Source organism: Tachysurus vachellii, chromosome 2 (assembly GCF_030014155.1).
Source record: "Tachysurus vachellii isolate PV-2020 chromosome 2, HZAU_Pvac_v1, whole genome shotgun sequence".
Taxonomy (NCBI): Eukaryota; Metazoa; Chordata; class Actinopteri; order Siluriformes; family Bagridae; genus Tachysurus; species Tachysurus vachellii.
This window is the reverse complement of record NC_083461.1, coordinates 24,244,278-24,265,819: the sequence shown is the minus strand read 5'-3', so window position 1 is coordinate 24,265,819 and position 21,542 is coordinate 24,244,278. Positions and strand designations below refer to the sequence as shown.

The 21,542-nt window shown below is 42.7% G+C and overlaps 1 protein-coding gene across 5 annotated transcripts in view; it reads right to left on the bottom strand.

Moving 5' to 3' along the window:
• plce1 (phospholipase C, epsilon 1) overlaps nt 1–21,542 on the bottom strand; it is a 63,659-nt gene that overhangs the window by 4,777 nt on the left and 37,340 nt on the right. For 4 of the 5 annotated variants that reach the window (XM_060863947.1, XM_060863948.1, XM_060863951.1 and 1 more), the window contains 25 exons: nt 20,742–21,058; nt 16,117–16,262; nt 15,737–15,995; nt 14,637–14,812; nt 12,333–12,972; nt 11,645–11,815; nt 11,444–11,561; nt 10,543–10,711; nt 10,216–10,338; nt 9,977–10,113; nt 9,520–9,758; nt 9,151–9,212; nt 8,824–8,989; nt 7,058–7,165; nt 6,860–6,976; nt 6,609–6,767; nt 6,008–6,137; nt 5,754–5,795; nt 5,002–5,111; nt 4,798–4,915; nt 4,023–4,154; nt 3,100–3,393; nt 2,803–2,966; nt 599–860; nt 341–459 (listed from right to left, as the gene is read on the bottom strand). In XM_060863947.1, the coding sequence (XP_060719930.1) occupies nt 341–459; nt 599–860; nt 2,803–2,966; nt 3,100–3,393; nt 4,023–4,154; nt 4,798–4,915; nt 5,002–5,111; nt 5,754–5,795; nt 6,008–6,137; nt 6,609–6,767; nt 6,860–6,976; nt 7,058–7,165; nt 8,824–8,989; nt 9,151–9,212; nt 9,520–9,758; nt 9,977–10,113; nt 10,216–10,338; nt 10,543–10,711; nt 11,444–11,561; nt 11,645–11,815; nt 12,333–12,972; nt 14,637–14,812; nt 15,737–15,995; nt 16,117–16,262; nt 20,742–21,058 (4,478 nt within the window). The remainder of the gene's footprint in view (nt 1–340; nt 460–598; nt 861–2,802; nt 2,967–3,099; nt 3,394–4,022; nt 4,155–4,797; nt 4,916–5,001; nt 5,112–5,753; nt 5,796–6,007; nt 6,138–6,608; nt 6,768–6,859; nt 6,977–7,057; nt 7,166–8,823; nt 8,990–9,150; nt 9,213–9,519; nt 9,759–9,976; nt 10,114–10,215; nt 10,339–10,542; nt 10,712–11,443; nt 11,562–11,644; nt 11,816–12,332; nt 12,973–14,636; nt 14,813–15,736; nt 15,996–16,116; nt 16,263–20,741; nt 21,059–21,542) is intronic. The other variant, XM_060863949.1, reaches the window with a different exon arrangement.

Sequence of the window (21,542 nt, the reverse complement as noted above, 5' to 3'; positions counted from 1 at the left end):
CATATGTCACCAAACACACTGTCCTGTTCCACGTTCCATGGCTCTGACTTCAGCTAGACTGTGAGTACGACACCACTAACACATGAATGAAAAACATTTCAGGAATTTGTGCTCGTAAAACGAATCCGCCTTCAATGCACTGCTTTGACCTTTACATAATTACCACTTGAACTGGTGACATGTAAATAAACAATTACACACAGTAAAGGAACTAATAATCATTTTTATTACCCAATGGCCACTGAGAGAAAGTCATCCTTTTTCACTATTTATTAATAATGACATAAAGGCTACAATTTGATTTTTTTGATGAAATGTAGCTCTCGCGAGGGAGTCTTACCGCGGCAGCCGATCGCACTGCTCCATCAGGACTTTCCTCTGACCTGCGGCTGAACAGGAAGAGGGAGGAGACCTCTAGTGACTCATTGTGCTGATTCCTCATCTGCAGGTGTCTGTAGCCTGATTGAAAACAGGCATGAGCAGACATATTACAACTATGATACGATTTTCAGCATTACTTAAAAAACTAGTAAAGTCTCAGCGCTCTGCTACACTCTAATAAAAAAAATGTCCTGCTAGCAATGATAATGTTTCTGACCGGGTTTGAGCGCCTTCAGGGGCAGGATCCTCTGCGCCGTGACTTGCGAGCTGTTGTTTTCCACTACAGCCAGACGTAGGAATGTCATGTCTTCAAAGTGCACCTGGAAGGTGAAGCTCTCGCTCCACATGGGGTTGAGCGTGTTGCGGTGGATGGGTTTGGTGCGGAAATGGCAGGCGTCAGCCGGCAAACCAAGTATTTCTACTTCCACACACGGGCTGCCAGTGCTATTCCCCGGGCAAACGTTCTGCCCAGATACCACCTGGTACACATGGACAGACGGCAAGTTATTAACACTCCTGTGGATTACAGGGCGGTAAAATAAACAGCCATTTAAATAATGCCCTTATGTGCCTCAGGAATAACACAAAGCAGTTGTAAACTTCAGTACTTCGTGGGAAGTGTTTACACAATAAATTAAACCCTGTATTTGGCACTGCACAGCAATTCCCCTCCGTATTATTCCTCACTGCTGAGAGACTGGTTTCTGTCCACACTACCAAATAAGCCAATCCAACAGAGGTGCCATTAGCGTAAGTGATCACTAAACCAACCCCTGAATAAATATGATTGCATTTCCAGCAGAACTACGGCTACTGAAAGTTTCCTGCAGACCATATTGTGTACATGTTACACTTCCATCCATAATGCTGTGAACCCAGGCCAATGTAGAAAACATATCTTAAAAGTATTGCTGGACAAAGATTATGTGAACAGTCAGATCTCAGAGTTGGGCAAGCATAAGGATCATGATAACAGCACTTCCTAATATCAGTGTCCTCTTTCAGCGGTTTCTCTGCAAAAATTGATCAGGAACGGTTTTGAGTAACATGGCAACAAAACTTGACTTTGTCTCCAGATTCCCTAACCCTAGAGGTTTCAATCTGTTCAACGTCATGGATGTGTGAAGTCATGGATGAACGAGACTGCTCCCACAGTTCTTCTCTTGCTACCACAGATACCGCAGCACACCTTCACACTTTCAGAGCCCATGCCTTGATGGATCAAAGGTGTTTTGGTGAATCTAAACAATTTTTTAATTATGTTATGATTGATCAGTATATAGTAATGTATCTATACTTCTGGATATAATATAGGTGTCTACTGCAACTTAAATAATGGCTTTAAAAAGGGACCAAAAGTAATTGGACGAGCTTACGATCATAAATCGTATAGTCAATGACTGACTGATGTCTGGGGACTGTAGACATCAGCAGACACCGGTTTTTGTCTCTGGTCATGCTCTGCCAGGCTTTTCCTCCAGCTCTTTTCAGTTCCTGGAGCACTTTGCAGCTCAGTTAGATTCATCTCAGATGATTGACTTGGCCAGTGCAAAATATTCCACTGCTTTGCCTTATGCAGGCTTATGTTGCTTTAGAAATATGCTTCTGATCGTCCTCCATCTGCACTCTGAAGCTCTGTCCAATCACTACCGAAGCATTTGGCTGATCAGGTCATAAGCAATTCCTTCCATTCTCCATATATTTCTGGTTGATCTTTGTCTGATTTGTCCAGATGATGATGTACAGCCTTTTTGAAAATTCCTTTGGCAAACCCTAACCTTGTCTTCCACTTTTTTGAGGCTTCCCCCATGGTTTAAATCTTATGGTAAACTCTATATGGTAAAGTCTTCTATTGACTGTTGACTAGATACACCTAGCTGCTAGAAGATGCTTTTGAAACACCTTTGTTGTGAAGGAGCCTTTCTTCGTCAGGGTAAGAATGCTTGGGTGAATCTACCACAGTTGTTTTGTGTGGTCTTCCCAGGTCATTTGGTGTTTATGAGCTCATCAGGCCATTCTTTTTTCTTATAAATGTGTAAAATAGTTGATTTTAGCCACAGCTAATGTATTTTTTCCTGTCTCAGTGATGCTTCATTGGCAGTGATGGCTTTTTAAGAGCTCTCATATTGAGTAAACATAAACAGATTCCAAATGCAAATGCTACACTCAAAAGCAACAAGAGCTGGATCGCAAATTACCCTAAGGACTTTGACTATGTACTCTAGTGTCTCAAAAATGTTTTCTTATCCAGTGTGAGTCCCTGGTAGCCCCACTCCTCTTCCACCATGTACACATTCTTTGACGTCAACGTCACTATACTTTTGGGAAACAGCTCAAATAATAACTGTCGATGTCCAAATATTTATGGGCCAGACAGTAATTATAGCTTCCATTAAAGCTACTGTATGTGTGTGTTCTTACAGTAATCGTGTAGGAAGTAGGGCTCATGTGCTCCAGGTCTCGATCCAGTGGGCTGAACTGTTGGTACAGGTTGCAGGTACGATTCCATAACACAGGAGGCTTCAGGACAAAGCCACAGTGACCATTCACCTCAAACAGAGCAGTGTTCAGCTGCATGGGCAAATCTGCATGTTCACAATAAAAGAAAATGTCCCTTTACAAATTGAACCAACAAAAAAAATTTATTCAGGCTCAACTGTCACTGATCAAGAAATCAAGTGTTTGATAGATAGTAGGTCAAAGCTGCTGGACGCTCACCGTCGGTCTGGTAGTTGAGGGCGACAAGTTGGATGCCGTGCAGCCAGAAGCAGAGCGGGTTGGGGTTGGCGGAGTCGATGCGTGTGGCAGCAGGGTAGGTGCGCAACAGCTGGCGCTCCGTGTGCCCGATCAACCTGGCGGAGTAACGACGACACAAACGCTTGGCGGCATTCTCGTTCACTGATGAGATGTGGTAGCACTTAGGCGTGCGGATGATGGCGCTCAGGGAAGGTGTTGCGCCCATCGCCGGCATCGCCTGCTCCTCCCAGCTCGCCCTTGTGCCATCCATACCAGCTGCGAGGAAACAGGATGCAGCAAAGGTCATGATGATTACAAAGACAGATCGGAGGAACATGTGGCGGTCTAAGAAAACCCTTCCTATGGTCTATATAGTTCTGAATACTGCAGGATTTCCTAAAATGACAAACATTTCATCTGCTCAGGGTTTAGCATTATCCCCAAAAGAAGCAGGGGGAGAAAACATCAGGGAAAGATTTTACTCTAATTCCCATAAAATATCTCAACATTCCTTCCTTGTCATCTGTACCACAATTTAAGGTAATATGTACAAACCTCAGCTGAACACTAACATATCTTACAAGATATAAATCATGTACCGGAATTACTGGTGGCGTAGCTGAGTTGGCACTACGCTGGTCAAGAGGACAGCTACTGCATTCTATTCTGTTGAGCGCATAAATGGTCTGAATTCTGGTCAAGTGAAACTAAATTCCTATCTGCGCATTTACACAAGGGTGGCCAAGAGCCACTTCCTGGAGGCATGCTGTGAGAGAGGATTTTTTTTTTTATAACATGCTTTTGGGGGACTTTTAAAGGGGTGGAAAAGTTAAGCAAACGTTTCCCAGGGGGGCTCTAAGTGGGTGTTCTGTTTCCTGTGTGAGCCATGCACAGTGCTGCAGTACCTTTCCCCGAGCCGCGTACCAACGTCACCGGCTCACCAGGGCTCCCACGGACTGGGGCGTTGCCAAAGATGGATTTTCGGCTTTTGCGCTCCTTTCCTCTGCTAGAGCCCGTAGGGGAGAGGGTGGAGAGGCCTAGTTCCCACACACACAAACAGACACACACAGGAGCGTTAGGGTTTGGCCTGGAGGGCAGTGGTCTCCTCAGGCTCCCACCAGATTGGAGCTGCTTGTTTGTTTAGCCTGTGCTCAGGGGACTGATGATATTTCCATTCAAGTTGAGCACCTGATTCTAATTTAATGCCATGGGAGACTCTACTGTCTTATCATGCTCACTGTGCAGCTAGTGCACAGCCTTTGAGTCAGAAAAGCAGAAATAACATCCTATACATAGAAATAACCGTGAAAGGGGTCACATCTGAAATATAAGGATACGCGGGACGTCACCTGTTTGTCGTTCTTATACTGTTACAGCAGAAAGCCACAAAACTTTAGAGAATGTTAGCAACTCGTGTGTTCATCTGTCTGTTCACAGAAAGTTTTACAGTTAGTCTGATTTGACTGACTGAAAGCAAACACACAGAAATTACCACGTCATTCACTAAATTCCAGGGGTTTCGTTACCACGGCGTAAAGTGGGCATGTTTCCGGAGGTCTTGGAAAAACGCTCTTTCAAAAAAAAGAGCATACTACGAAGGACAAAACAGTCATACAGGTAGATTTATTTTAGTGAGAGAGTGTTATGTTCACATGATGACTAATTAGACCCCACAGTTACCTGGGAATTTTATTGCTTGGCAGTAGATGACGAGGTCCGAGAGCTCCTGAGCAATCTGCCTGCTCTCCTTCTCGTTCTGCGGCAGATAAAACTCCTCCCCCAGCTCCATGTCAAACATCTGCACAAGCAGAGTAAAGAATAAAGACTGTATGGTATCCTTTCCAGACCACTATGCTACAGAGAAAGAGAGAACCTCAAGCCTACCTTTCCTTTACTCCCTGCTTTCTTTATCCTCTTTGGCATCTCATCATTGGACTCGTACTGCAGCTTTTCGGTCGATGATTTCCCCTCCGGTTTGTCATCCAAGATGTTATCTGTGCATAAGCATGCAAGAAATAATGTGGCATGATTGTGTGAGCACCTGTGTGACACGTAAACAACACAAACACACAAAGCGTAAGCACAGATTTTCCTTCACATTAGAGTTCAAAGCAATAACGATGCCGGTGAGGCAGATCCAAAACAAAAAAAAAAAAGCAAACAAAAAAAAAACCTTCGCTCAAAAGTTCTATGCTGTGTGGCGGATGGGAACAGGCAACGTGAAAGGAAAGAATCCCTCGTCTCTTTTTCAGAGAAGGAGCACGGCAGGGCCTGAGAAACCAGATGGCTTTGTTTTTATTCTCAGATGAGCCAGTGCCGCTAGCAAGGTCACATCCCTTTCAAAAGAGTTTGGACAGAGGGAAAGAGAAAGGAGATGGGGACGGGGACGGGGACAGGGAAGGGGTGAGTGGGTGAGGGGCAGTTTTGATGCTTACACACCACACCAGCAGTTTGAGCATAATCACAACACTGTTTTAGCCTTTAAAGCAAAAATCCACAGCAATGCGCTTGTTTATAATCGGTCCTGCTCCCTACTGCGTATTCCTTCACCTGTGCAAATCAGGGCCTCTTACAGAGCAAAGCAGATGCGCACACATGCACACACACACACACACACACATACACACACGTTTTACCTTCCTGGCTATAAGAGGCAGTGGAAGCATTGAGGACATCAGCTACGAGAGGGGAGAGATGAAAAGAAAAAGGGCAATGGAGACAACAGGAAGGCAGGAAGAAAGACGATTAAGATGAGTAAATCCACATGCTTCAGTATAAAGATGTCACATAAGGAAAGGGCGGGAAAAAGAAAGGGATTGGGAATTTCTAAAAAGACCTCAAACATCCTGTCAGAGCCTACTCTGCTGATTAAAGCGAAAACCAAATCTACCATCAGACAGGGACTCGTAGTCGTAATCATACTCGTCTTCCTCCTCTTCCTCCTCTTCGTTGTTGCCAAGAGAACCAGCAGCAACCGTGCAGTTATTGGCCTGCGCTTGCATGTGTGCAAGCTGAAGGGCCTGAACAAATGAAGAGAAAATGAAAGTCATTGAAAATGTAATCGTTTGTTCTTATTGCGCTCATCTATCCTCAGCGGCTCATACGTATTCCATAACGATTCGGTACAACAGGTTGTTCTCGAACCCGACTACACAATTAATGAGAATTAAATAAAGAGCTTCAATTGCAGGAGGTCTGTAAAGATGGACATTTTACAGACTGAATGCATCTACTGCGCCATTGCTTAAACTGCCATCTTACACCTGCTGGTCTTTACAGGAAGACGGCAAAGCAAGATTAGGAAGTAGCATCAGTATAAACACTTATTTTTATCTTATCCTGTTTCTTTATTCTACATTACATTATTGGTTTTCAGTGTTGCTCCACTGACTTCCCTTACAGAGGATTAACAAAGTTAACAGAGGATTAACATCTCTCACTCATTCTCAGTATCTACCATCAGAATTTAAACAGTGTACATCTCTCTCCACCTTCTGCTTTAGAATGTCCACAGGGGCCTGATGTGCCTTCAGTTTCTTGTTCTTGAGTAAGATCTTGCCCCTTAGCTGCCATGGTGAGGGGAGTAGTGGGTCATCAGAGAAATCGCTCTCACACAGAAACTTGGTTACCAGCTTGTCTCCGAACACCACCTCCAAGACACATACGAGAACATGACGTCACAACGTGAATTTTACAATCGGTAAAAAATGTTTCGGGGATTAAACATGACGACGCGACACACCTTGAAGATCTCGGCCATTTTGCGCTGCTGGAGCAGAGAGCAGTGGTTTTCGATGGACAGGATCACAGGCATCTCGGAGTTCACGAAAGCAGACCGGTTGATGGCTTCCACTACATCCTTTAGGAGCAAAAACAATCAGGAATAAATAGATACTGAGAGCTACAAGAACCAGGAGCAACTTTCTCTCTAAAAACATACCTTGAAGGGGATTTTGGTGGTTAGCGTGTGCCCGTGGTAAATAACTGGCATGCCGTCATCACCGTCCCAGCAGTCGAGCTCGACGCTCCTGCATCCCTGCAATAGCACCTGCAAAGTATAATAAATACACTGCATATATTATGTAGAAAAACAGTTGATATAGATTTAGTACTGTTCCATACCAAGTGCATTTAATGCCAATTTTTTATTTCTTATTTTTGCAGTGACTGAAATCACAACCCAGCATGATCAAAATTATTCGATTTTTTGCTGACCTTATAGTTATTACCAAATTTCTAGTGGAACCTATAAATTAGGGCAGGGTTACTGATCAGAAGGTCAGGGGTTCAGGTTAAGCCGCTAAAATACTACTGTTTGGCCCTTAAGCAAGGCCCTTAACCCTCTCTGCTCCAGTGTGATGTACTTCTTAATGTGTATATGTGCAGTAAACACCTTCACTGTGCTGTACTTGAATAAAATTGTGTTTCATCAGCAAAAAGTTCTAAAAATAACAAGCCAGTTCATATTGAATAAGAATTCCGAATATAAACTGATAAAATTATTCGAAAATGAAATTTATATTTATGCCGAACAAGAAAACATTCAATGCAAGAATAGTTAGATTTAATTTCAGAACTTCTGTGAAATTTCTGTCTTGGCTGCACAATGCAAACGTAACAAAATGTCCGTTTCTCATTAACTTTCCTAAGAACTGCTCATAGATGTGTTTAGGAAAACACTTGTTTCTGGACTGAGGAGCGGAGAAGACCACAGGATTTTCATGTCCATCCAGGTGGCTACAGGATCTCTGAGAGCTTCATCAGGAACAGATTGCAATGTGTTATTTTTATTACCAGCAAAAAAACCCTTCCTAATCGTTATTAATTAAACCCAGACACAATAACATTGCTATGCCTTGTCTGCTTCTCAAATGGCAGCAATTATTCAGCGTGATTTCACATGAACTGCAACGACAGCTATAACATATGGCCAAAAGTTTGTGCGCCCATAGTTCACTCTTTGCTCCTTGTTCTGTGAAGGCTTTCCACAAGATGTTGGAGCGTGGCTTTGGTATTTTATATTTGGTATTTTTGGTATTTTAGGGGCAGTGGTGGCTCAACTGGTTAAGGCTCTGGGTTTGATCAGAGGATCAGGGTTCAAGGCCCAGCTCAGCCAAGCTGCCACTCCTGGGCCCTTGAGCAAGGCCCTCAACCCTCCCTGCTCCAGGGGTGCTGTATCATAGCTGCCCCTGCACTCTGACCCCAACCTCCTCAGTTGGGGTATGTGAAGAAAATAATTAAACTGTGCTGTAATGTATGAGGTGATAATAATAAAAAAAGGCTTATGTTCATTAAGCTATAAGCATTAAGCATTGGTCTGGGCATTAGTCTGTGTTCCAGTTCATCCCAAAGGTGTTCAGTTGAGTTCTTCCACTACAGCATTGCCAAACCATGTCTTCACTTCACTCTGTGCTTTGCACACAGGGGAATTGTCCTGCTGGAACAGGTTAGAGTCGCATAGTTTCAGTAAAGGAAATCTAATCCTACAGCATAAAAGAGACATTCAATACAAGAAGATAGAAGACCCATGGTCAGGGGTGTACATAATTTTGGCCATACAGTGTATTTCACATTTCTTTACATAATATGGGTGTTAATAACACTGTTCTATGCTCAGCAAGTTACCAGAAAGTTTCATCATGTTGCACATATGGTGTCACGTCCTAAGACGTCTGGTCTCAAGGTTTGTCCATTTTTGACTCTGACCTGACTGTATAGCTCCACTGACGACTCTCCTTTAAGCTGGTGGCCGGTGAGGTAGGTGTTGTGCGACGATTCAATGTAGTAGTATGAAAGCGGGTACTGCAGCTCATCCGAGTTCACTTGAGACTCTTCGTTTCTGGAGGCGAAGTTGTCCTTGTCCATGAGGAACCTTAAGAAATGAGATGTCACCGGTTTAACTCTGCTTTTGTTTCTTTAAGGTTATTAATGATGTTTGCTTTCTGCAACGTTTCAACCATTAGTTATTTCGGTTCTGGTATGAGAATGTAAATCATCTGCAATTTCAAGTGAGTCAGAGAAGGAGCCACAAACCTGGCAAAGCCCTCAAAGGACATCCAGCCCATCTGGCGCATGCTCGAGGAAGGCTCAAATTTCTACAGTTAAATGGAAAGAAATTACATGGGTAATTACATCAGCGTGCAGAAGTTTGGTGTTCCCTAGTGATTAGTCTCTATCTGACAATCAATCGCATTGTCACTGTGAAGAGAAACTCGTTAAATAGACGTGATGCTTGAGCAGTAAGTAATTTATCCGGCACAGAGAAAGCTCAGAACTTTGTGCGAATGTGTGAGTGTGTTTATTCAAAACCTTCAAACTAACAAACTTGGTTTAAAACTTTAACATTTTTACCAATATAACCAAGGCAGTAAAGAATTTTAGGAACTCAATACTAGTGCTCACCTGAATGATGGTAAGGATCTCATCATAGGTCAGGTGTTCATGCTGGCAGTTGACCAGAAAGTCATTGAGCTGAGGGATGGCAAGGCCCAACACTCCCAGCGAAGAGTGCTCCACGCCTGTGCCATTGGTCACGATGCTGGCAGCGGCAATGGCGTCAGAAATCTGCTTCTGGTTCTCGGACATCTGCTGGCGAGTGCGGATGAACAGGCCGAGGTCCGAGCCGTTTCGAGTCAGCAGATCTATAGGAAGAGTGAAAGGTCTAACGGGTCTCTGTAAAACCATCTCTGACTCTTGCTCATTAGGGGCAAATTTATAAATGTTAAATTTGCCCCTAATGAGCAAGTGGCTGAGACAGTGGTGAGGCAAAACTCTCTGAGACTTGAGATTCGAAATAGAAACCTCTAAAGTTCTCACTTTAAAAAAAATATTATGTGAGCAAATCTAGATCAGCACAAACCTAGGTCAGGCTGAAGCCCTGTGATTTTGTCATCGATTCTCAGCGTGGTGTAGAGAGGCACAGAATCCGGGCCTGAGCGGGTGCAGGGAACAGCGTAGGTATCAAACAGCTCCTTTATATCCTTCCGACTACGGATACTGCAAACCAGACACGTACACAGGAAAATTAAATAACTGAACAGTTCAGAACATGTGGAACAGTCAGATAATGTTCTCACACAACAGAAAAAGATGCACCACCTGAATGACTTAAAGAGCTCCACGAACTCGACAAAGCTCATGATGCTGTCGGAGATCATGAGGTTTTGGAAGCCACGGAAGCAGCCTTTTCCACGGCCATGCCAACTTCTGCTACTCCATGCCCTGAGGACAGGAAGCTCAAACAGTGAGCATGTCAGAAATGTTTCATGCAAATAAAACACTTTAATCCCTTATCAGGTTCTCTTATTATCTGGTTAAGATGTGTTTCATTGTAAAAATAAATAGTCCATTTGCCAACCGTTCATTGACTTCTAACCCTAACCCTAATTACTTATCCAGTGTGTTAAGTAATGCGAGTGGACTTACCCAGGTTGGCCTTTGGAGATGCAGGGCAGGACGGGAGAGGAGTGCGGCCGTACAGGGGTGGAGCTGTTCACTGAAGACGAGCAGGACGGGGAAGAGAAGGAGGAAGTTCCTGGGGACTGGGTTCTACTTGAGAAGGAGGATCCAGGGGTTCCAAAGGGGCTGGAGTCATCTACAGATGAGGACCAGACCAACACATTCTAATATAAAATTTTTCTCATTATTTCGGCTTTTCTCAACTCCATAAAGATTCTTTAAGAGAAGTTTTTCTTTTGTAAAATCTTCTGGAGTAACCAAACAACGTTAAAAACTCCACTGACATAAACACCCTAGTCATCGAACAGCAAACTCCTATTGACTGATTTTATGTAATCAATAAAATCCAAAATCTGAAAAGCTTTAACAATCCACTGTGGTCTCAGCTTCCTGTTTTTGCCTGACAGGAGAGGATCTGGTGTTTGTAGCTCATTCACCCCAAGTCTCCACATTGTTGTATGTTCTGAGATGCTTTTCTGCTCACCATGGTTGTAAAGAGTAGTGATGCGAGTAACCATCGGCTCTGACCTCTCATCGATCAATCTGTGTAAACTCTTTTAGACTGTTGTGAGTGAAAATCCCAGAAGTTCTACTCAGCCTATCTGCCATTAACAACCAGAGTGAAAATCACGGAGATCACATTTTATTTTTCTTCATTCTGATGTTTGGTGGGAAAATTAATCCTGTATCTGCGTGATGATCTACATCAAATAGTTTTCATGCATTTTCTTAATGATGTTTAAATATGTTCTTAAAGCAGAGGTGAGAAGTCACAAGCAGAATTTTTTTTTTTACGCAGCACTATCATTAGGCAAGTTTTACCAGACAACTTCACTGGTAAAGCTGATAAAATCCAGGTTTTTCTTACCGTTCTCCTCTTGCTCCACACTGTCTAACGGATCTGAAGATCTCCTGCTCAGCGCTTCCTTACAGCTTTTTGTCTTACGTGAGATCATCTCGTCATCAGTTGCATCCCCGCTGTCCCCCTGAGCACACCGCAGTAATAAAAGATGAAGACCAACTCGAGCAGTTACGGAAACACCTAGCAATCACTCTTACCACCACTTACCCTCACGAGGGCTTTTTTCTTCTTCTTGGCATTGGAGCTGATGCCCAGTGGGCTGTTCTTCTGAGCACTAGTCTTTTCCGTGCTTCTGCTGGCTGAGCCCATGTTCCAGCGCCGACCCCCGAACAGCTCAATGGCCTGAGCCAGAGTCGGTCCTTCAAATTTACCATCCTCCTAAAAGAAGATTTTAGAAATCATGATTTTAACAATGCACATTATCTCAAAGCAGCTTTACAGAAGCATAGAAACATAATAAAAATAGTAAAGTTTAAAATTAAGTTACTGCTTATCTCTAACGAACAAACCTGAGGCAGTGGTGGTGAGAAAAAACTCCCTAAGATATAAGGAAGAAACCTTGAGATACTCATCCACATTTGGGTGACAGGGGACAGGAACTAATGTAAATAATGTCCTTTCTACAATGGTTTATAGTCAACGGCAGTTTTTCTTTGCCACTGGTGCCTCAGGCTTACTCATAAGGAATTAATTTAAATTTTGCAATATTGAACTGGTCCAAATTTATAGACACTGGTCAAAAATTTCTAGAAGGAAAGACATTTAGTGACAGTTAGGGTACAGAATGTTTCATGTTAACGCATTAATTTTTAATGCAGCTAGTAAGCATTCGAATAAATCCAAAAAGGCTGCTGTCTGCTCGACCCTATCTGGCCTGTTGATGGCATAAATGTACCTGGTAGAGGCTGACATACTGTCTACGTAGCCACTGCAACCTCTGGTCCGGGAACCTCTTCATCTTCCTGATGGCACTAATCAGCTCCTGCAAACCTTCGTACAGCACGGACGCTGTGTGCCGGGGTGCCACGAAGTGCAGCAGCCTGTTGTCGGTAGTGTGCAGCCCATAGAGCAGAGTGACTCCGTTCTCCTCAGGACTCAGACCACACAGTTTGTGCTGCAGGCGCACGACGTTGATATCAATCCCCGAGTGACCCATAAACACAGCTTTGACGGCACTCAAGTCGAGGACTCCCTCAGTGAGACCACACACAACCGCCTGGCCCTGAAGAAGAGAATCGGGTACCATTCCCCTGCTCCGGCTGCTCAGGGGTTTGATCCACGTCAGGGTGCAGTTGTCGGGCTGAAGGCGTAGCAGGCAGCGGGCTGTCAGATGGCTCTCCTGCTCGTAGTGAATGACGGTGGCACCCTGCAGCAGGAAGCGATGCATGTCGGACGATAGCGAGAGCACATACCAGGGCACCACCTCTGTGCCATGACTGAAAGCACCTTCTGGTTCCTCCGGGCTCTGTAGATCCAGCTCTCTTGGCTGCTCGGTCAAATCTCCTTCGGAATCAGAAAGGTCCCCGACTAGAAACCTATGTGGAAGGATAAAAAAAAAATCCAGACAAGAAGTAGATATTTTTCTAACTGTTCTCACTTCCTAATCACATCATGATTTGGATTGGTGCATTGATGTACAACAGCAATTTTTTATTTAAAATTATTGGTTGCAAGAATCAAAAGACTGGTAGAAAAATTAATTAAAAATCACGTCATGTTATGTGAACACTTCAAGATGCCATATTCTGCTCCAAAGGAAATCTTTTAAGGAAAAAGGGTATTATCTGGGGTGCATCTCAATCAGCTCTCTAGCTCCCTCTGTGGTGAATCAGTATAATGTGTGCATGAGTTCAGCCAGTTGTAAGGACTCAAATCTTTCCAATCACTGTAAAAACCTAATCATATTCAATAATCCAATTTTATAGCTCACATAAATTTCTTTATCATACATGTAACAGATCTTCAAGCAGGATGTAGGCTAGCTACAGTAGTGGATTTTTTATTTTATTTTAAATAATTCAAATTCAAACAAGCATTTATACAGCATCTAATAGTTAAAAACCATAAAGTAAGTAAATAATTTAAGAGCCTCAACAACGATAACAAGCTAATTACATATGCAGATGCAAGCTGAAAAACTTTGGAATGTAATGACATCATTTCCTGTCAGTGAACATAGTGAGCACTGATGGTGAACTCCCTGCTTTTTGCAGTGCATTGTGTAATTTTTTCGGGAGTGAATATTTCAGTGAGAGAAAAAGAGAGCCCTAAAATGGCTGACTCCCTGATCAGTGCTTTGACTTGCTGAGTGACTGATTAAGATGCTCCCAAATCACTGTGTGCAATTTCAGCACAACAAAGGTTAGCAGTGTAACATGCGAAAAAGGCAACGCAATATTTAAACACTCACAAATGCAACGACTTACACGACATGGCCTGACTCAGAGGTTCTCCTTACAGACAGGAGCGATGCCACAAAAAAGAGCAAACAAAAAAAAGAAAGAAAGGAAGAGAGAAATAAACAACGGTTCAAAATCCTCTGTAAATGGATCTCGCTTTTCATTCCCAAAGTAGAATGACGGTAAACGTTGAACATTTCTTTTTGTCTGTGAGGGAGGATAAAGTGTTCTTTAGAAAGAACCACCAAAAGACATCGAGCACAGTTTACAAAAGAGCAAAAGACAACACCTGAAGATTAAGACCCTCTCCTGAGATTTCAAAACATCAGGAACGAGGCAACAAACACAAGGAATGACAAAATCCAGCCAGAGCCCCATTCTGACACCACATTAATAACCAGGGTGCACAGCAGCAACCCTGAGGACAAACAGAGACCAAACCATGGGGGTTTCTTTCTCTCCTGGAGAATAAGACACTTGTCTGAAATACACTTCTTACCCAGGAAAGAATTTTATACTTGTTATTTTGAACAGCATGAATAAAATTCGTCTTATTTTTGTGTCAGTTGAATGAAAACTATCTATAAATTAATAATGTCTTCTATCAGTTCAAGGTTAGCAACGGTAAATGTCAAGCATCTAGGAAGAACTAAGGGAACGCACAAAACACATGGTGTGAATGGACAGTCTGAATCCAAACAAATGTCCTTTTTTGGTGCCACAGTTTACTGGGAAGTTCCTATGTTTAATCTGTTACAGCCACCGGCTTTCGAACCAAGAGCAATAAAGCAGACACTCACTGGTTCTTGCTCCTGTCTCTGAAGGCGTCCTCTGGCTCGTCGGCCTCCAGGCTGCGATTGCAGCTGCGGATGGTTTGCAGGATATTGCTGACGGTGACCTCCTTCTCCGAGCTGTGCAGCCCATCAGCTCCGGCTCTTTGCAGGAAATGCTGTTGCCCGTCATAATCGGACACAAACTGGCAATGCGGAGGAGTGAAAAAAAAGGGCAATGAAGGAAGTTCATTGTGGAAAAGTTTCAATGCTTTAGCAACGATTGGTCAAACGATTTTTGTGAGGCAGGATGACAATCAGGTCGAGAGGCTATTACTTTTGACGTCTGTTTGCTGCTAATATCTGGTGATTATTTAGAGTACAGGCAGGTCTTTATGGATGAATCAGCATAAAGTCTGGGAGTTCATTTGGAACAGATTTAGATGCAACTGTGCTTAATATGCAAATTATCACTTTCAATAGTGGACATTTGCACAAAGCAGCTTCAGAGGGATATAAAAATAGCAATAAAAACATCTTAAGACAATATCAGGTACAACCAGGTAAATTTTCCATATTAACTACATCTCAAAAACCACATTTTAAAATTTTAAAATTTTAACTAGCCAAAAAAAGTGTCCATTGGAAAAGGGAGACAATTTTCTTGGGGCATTATTCTTGCAATATATCTGGCAACAGATATCTTTCTGTCACTCACAGACACACTGTCTGCACTCACACTTTATTTGTAGAGATTGATTAGATTTAATTTGGACTATTTGCTCTAAAACCACTTAAAAACCCACAACACTGGAAGCCCTATCATTCTCCACCACTGCCTTGGCCTCCCCTATCACCGAGCCTCCACTGATCATTGCCCGAGTACGCTAAAGGATGATTAGACTTCCATTACGATGACCAAGTGTGTGTTTTAAAGCTAAATCAATTTGCAAAGGCTTTTAAGCTGGCTTTTATAGAGGTGGTGTAAAAGAAAAATTCATCATCTCTCAACCGCAGTAAAGCCATATCTACATTAAGCAAAGTTTTATAACGATTATGGCCTGTTCTAGCATTAATTTCATGCAGAGATACAATTTCCTTGATCCCTCATTAATCGGAAGAGCCCTTACCTCGATCGAGTCCTCTTGAGAGTCGAAAGAAGGACGCAGCCCAATCAAGCTCGCCGCTCCATCCAGAGCCTCGCTAAGCTCCTTAAGGAACACCCCACAAAAGGGCACTACTTTACAGCCGGGGATGTTCAGGGCTCGATTCACTACCTTCTTGTATTCCGACGACGACTCGTGCTGGGCCATGGCGTCCTTCAGACCTCGCATGGTCTCGATGTCTGCTTGGTCCATGAACTGCCACATCTTTAAAACTTTGCGAGATCTAGGAGACAACAAACTGCTCAACTTCATATTTCATCAAGTCCAGGAGTGTGCCTTGGTCTTCTAAGCAAGCTGAAATATTAATAGAAAAGAATGTCTGGCTGTCGTTCTTTTAGCCGTACCTAAGACCTGCCAAAAACTCCATGACCGCGTTGTAGTTGCCCATATTCCAGCAGCATTTGGCTATTTGAACAAGGTGTGAAAAGACTTCTCTCTTCTCCTCCATTGAACCAGCAGTCAGGATAAGCCAGGTCACCCACGAACTGACCTACAAACCAAAAACACTTAATACTTATGGGACATTTCTGTATAAACTTCAGTATAAACAAATGGATGATTTTATCACCATAAGTCTGATATAAACTTAGTCAGGACGCTTTTGGCTTTCAGTGTGAGACATTTTTACCTCGGAATTTTAGGGATTGGTGGTGTGGCCTAATGGTTAGTGAGTCTGACTCCTAACCCTAAGGTTGTGGGTTCAAGTCTCGGGCCGGCCACGACTGAAGTGCCCTTGAGCAAGGCACCGAACCCCCCAACTGCTCCCCGGGCACCGCAGCATAAATGGCTGCCCACTGCTCCGGGTGTGTGTTCATGGTGTGTGTGTGTTCACTGCTGTGTGTGTGCACTTTGGATGGGTTAAATGCAAAGAACGAATTCTGAGTATGGGTCACCGTACTTAGCCGTATGTCACGTCACTTCACTTCACTTTCCAATTTTAGATTCCAACGAGCAAACACTTGGGGCATCATAGAGAGCAGAAATGGGTTTGAGATCACCAACGCTAGATTGCCCCTAGTCATCTAGGGAAAAACAGAAATACTAATAAAACTACTGAATGTCTACTTTCATATGAGCTTCATATTAACCACCTCTGTGGAGTGAGACATAACCAGGACATTCAATGCTGAATGTTTGAACAAAACAAAACAGACAATTTTCCTTTCATAGAGCAGAACAACTAATGAAATCTCATCTCCGTTTCAATGTGTGAATGTTCCTTTTACCTTCATTTGAGATAATGACAATGACATTTAAAGAACTGGATCATCGCTTATTTTTTCCCCTACTGAAGCTGAAATATTAGCCCCTCCATTAAATGGCACTGAGGAAACCAGGGTGGAAATTAGAGCCATTCATTTAGTGGTTCAGTGTTCTGCAAGCCGTGGTTAAAAATATATAGAGCTGAAGGACGGACAACTTGTCTTTCTTTCTAACACAGAGTAGGCTTTAAGGTGAGAGAAGATAAAGTTTTAAGATGAACAAACGCTTCACGACATTCCCTGATGATGCAGTAAGGACCGAAAGCTCTTACAAACTTTTGGTGGGTTTACGATGTTTTGTTGCTATGTTTTCCAGAAAGTTTCATGCTATCCCTCAAAACACCAAACTCAAAGTTAATAAAGGATAACGTTTAGGTATCTAATCAACTAATAAATTATTCTGTTCAACAGAGAAAAAAAACCAAAAACATGTCATCCCCATAAATATTTTTTATGCTCTAAAAAGAAATATTCATCTGCTTTAGCTTAAAACACTCCATGGTTACACAAACAGTTCCATAGATGCCTTGTGATGGGGATGTTTAACGCGGGAGGACCTGAACTGGCCGAGCTCGTATCACTTTAAGAACATTCCACTGATCAACCCTTCGTCCCTTCAGTTATGCCGGAGAATCGTGAAAACTCCCTGACAAGCTCAGGATTCCAGCTAGCATAGACGGCAGGGTGGACAGGACTCCAGGGTTCAGGGCTTGAGGAAGAGACATATGCATGTTACATGATCGGTGCCACTGCTTCACACGGAGGCTGGTGATGTGTGGTGCAGAGACCATCTCGTGTTTGTGAGAAGCCATCTTTTGAGGAACAGTCTCTTGAGGATTCAAATCTTGATGAACCATATCTATCTTTTCAACCGAGGCTGAGTGCTGGTTCGGAGCCTAATTTAGAACCAGTTCTTTCTTTTTCGACAGCCAAAGCACCGGCTCTGAACCAGGAAAAGTGGATTTTAAGTAGCACCAAAACGTTGCTGGTCTAGACTTAAGAACCACTTGTATAAGGGGCTGTGGGCGGGGCTACTGTTAGCGCATTTGATAATGTACATTAAGTATACTAATGTTTAATACACTTTTACTTTACCGCAATATGATCAGTTATCAGCACACATGATAGTAGGTAGCTACATGCTAAGGCTAACTTTTTTCTGTGTTAATGATAAAATAATGTTATGTACTTTCTCGATTACAACCTCCGTTTATAAAAATTACATGAAGCTGCGCGTACACGTTGGATTCACAGCGTTTGGATGCCAATGTAGGTTCACAAAGCCATGAGCTTTAACAGTAAAGCAACATCCGCCATTGCTGAGGTGTTTGCCGCTGCTGCGCTAACGTTGCTGAGAAATGTGACACGTGTACAGTGACGTCAGACTCGGCCCTGTGACGGCTCTCTAGCCGGTGGAAAGGCAAACCGGTTCTTGAAGGTTCGCCAGTGGAACCAACTTTGAACCAGCACCAGCACTAGCTCTGAACCAGCACCTGGTTCTTTCCGGTGGAAAAGGGGCAATATAAGAACATTTTTATAACCTAAACAACCTTTTTCCTGATACAAAGCACCTTTTGTGCAATTGAAACATTCCTCTTCATAGAACCAGACCTCCTGACAAAGAACCTTTCATATTTAACTCATTATGAACAAAACAAGAAGGGCTGTCCTGCACAAAAAAAATTCTATGAGATCCTATCTTCGAGAACCACAGTTTTGCAGAAAAAAGGACAGTTTGGTTTCTCTTACCCAAGATGCTTTTGAATTCTCGACATGCTGTATCTGATATAAAAAACAGACATGGATTCAGTCGTCTGGATTTAAAAAAAAAAAAAAAACAATAATCAAACAACACTTCATGCTTCATTGTTTCATTTCTGTTACTAAATCAGTGCAATGCACACGGATCATTCTGGAACCTTGAGCTCATCAGGATTAATATTAATAATTAAAGACAACCTGACTAACATCAAGCAGGTTTAAAGATCTGTGGTTTGTAATCCTAGCACCAATGATGTGGAAAAGAAAACAATTTTTTCCCCTCTGTTTTTGTTTTATTCTAACAAACCCCAGCTGATACGCAGACGCACAACTTAAACATAACGTCACTCTCGCTTCTTGCGTGTCCAGTTCAAAAGAGTTTTTTTTTTTTTCTGGCCAACACCTTTAATACAGTCCAGTATTTCTAACTGTATGTTTGGATTAAAGAAACCAGGAACAGCTGCCTAAAATCCAGATATCCAAGTATCCCATTTCCTCAGTGACTGTCCATTAGTCAAATCAAATTTCCTTAATCCAAACCAAGCTAGCTAACAAGCCATTATATGAAGCAGTTAAAGCGAGTGGTGCAGACTAAACAAATACTCAGAGGATTCACTTTGTAGTTGTTGCCACAGGGTTGCAGAATCTATACATAAGATTAAAAGATTACTGTCATAACTCAGTACTCTGTTGATTTGGGAGACTACACAGGAAGCAAAATGTGTTAGGAAGAGGAAGTCGAAATGTCACAGGAATCTGCACATGGCACACTTGGTTACTGCGAGGATTGATATTGGATATTAGCTCTTACTCAGAGCGGTAATGTTTATACTAGATAGAGAATCTGGATTCAAAGCCTACTATGGTGGAAACGTTGGTTAATGGCGGATTTCAAACATCTAAGTTTTCTACCAAGGTCTGGCAGCGGAAATGAGCAATTCTCAAATCTGTACTTCCAGAAACACTTTGAAAAAAGTGAAGTAGAAACGCCAGCACTGTCAGCTTTGCCCATAGGATCCTGGTCCTGATGAAATCCTCTAGTCTCTGACACATACCCTGTATATTCTGTCAAACAATCAAACAAACCAATCAATCAAAACCCCTTTTAATGGGGATAATTCCCAATCCATCTCCTTTCCAGCACATTTTTTCTACACAGGATCACAAGGAACCTGGAACCTATCCAAGTCTGGGAACAACCCAGAGGACACCTTAGACATGGTGCCAATGCATCACCAGACACAATAACACACAATACAGACAATTTAGAGATGCAAGTCAGCCTACAATGCATGCCGATGGACTAGGGAGGAAACCAGAATACCTGGAGGAAAACCTTAAACTACAGGAAGAACAGAAACTCCACACACACACACACAGAGACACAGAGACAGGATTCAACCATCAACCACCCCAAATAAATTCCCAATAAACCCCCCAAAGATTCAACATTCAATCATTTAGTTGATATAAAAACAAACATTTAAAAAGCCCGTAAGCTAGAATGTGGAAATAATGAGGTGAACTTGAGCAGGACATGAAATGCCATTTCTGAATAAAGTAAAGCTAGTATTAAAGATACGTCTCACACTGTATGATGATCTCAATCCAATATTGGACCATTTATCTATTGGATTATACGAGGAACATCTTCCAAGGATTGACCTGAGGCTCATAGAGAAACAGGATTGCTTACACAGAAATAATCCTCCAGTAAGCTTAAGATAATGAGATTTGTTTTTTAACTGTCCTGTCTTGTTGGTGCTTTTAAATGAAAATAGTGATAATCTAACCAATTGTTTCTGACGCTGGAAGAACTTTACCCGTTAATTATAATGGCACTAAATTGGCAAACTCAACCACGTGAATTACATTACTGTGTGTGATAAATCTAATTCTACATCATAGACCTGACAACATGACATTAGGAACAGCAGAGGTCTGACCTCATTGAAGCGTGTAACCAGGTCCTCTACTACATTGTGCTGGGAACTCTGGGTAGGCATGACGGGCGCGGAGAGCGAGGCTTTGAGGTGTGGGTGGCTCCTGTGGCACTCAGGGCTGGCTAGGTCACGTGTGAGGAAGCACAGGTAGTCAAGCGGGAGTACACGGCGGTACAGCTGCTGCTCCTGCTCCGTCAGGATGCTGGCGATTTCCTCCGGGAACTGGATGAGCTGCCGCAGTTCAGCGAGCTCCTTACTGATCCCCATCACGCCTGACGAGAGTGAGCCGGTGCTGGCCATGGAGCCACACAGCTGACGTTCTGGGATGAAAAGAGAGAAGATCAGAGAATAACACTTAAAGACTAAGAGTGAGAGGGACAGAGAGAAAGAGAGGGTGGGGGACATAAAGAGAAAGAGTAAAAGCACAGAATATAGAAAGAGAAAGAACAGAGAAAGACAAAGTACAAAGGAAATGCATGAGAGAAAGACTATAGAAAGAGAGAACAGTATATAGAGAGAAAGATAGTGAGAGTGAGTATGGAGACAAAAGGAGAGAGAAAGTACACTGATAGAGAAAGACAGAGTACAGAAAAGTCAGAAAGAGAGAGATAATGAGAGAGAAACAGAGAGTATAGTCAAAGAACAAAGAAGGATTATATGAGAGAGAGGGAGAGAGTAGAGAGAGAGAAAGTACAGATAAAGACAATGAGAGAGAAAGAGAGCAGAGAGAAAGGAAAAGAGAGAGCAGAGAGCAAATGTATAGAGAGAAAGTACAGAGAAAGATAATGAGAGAGAGACAGAGAA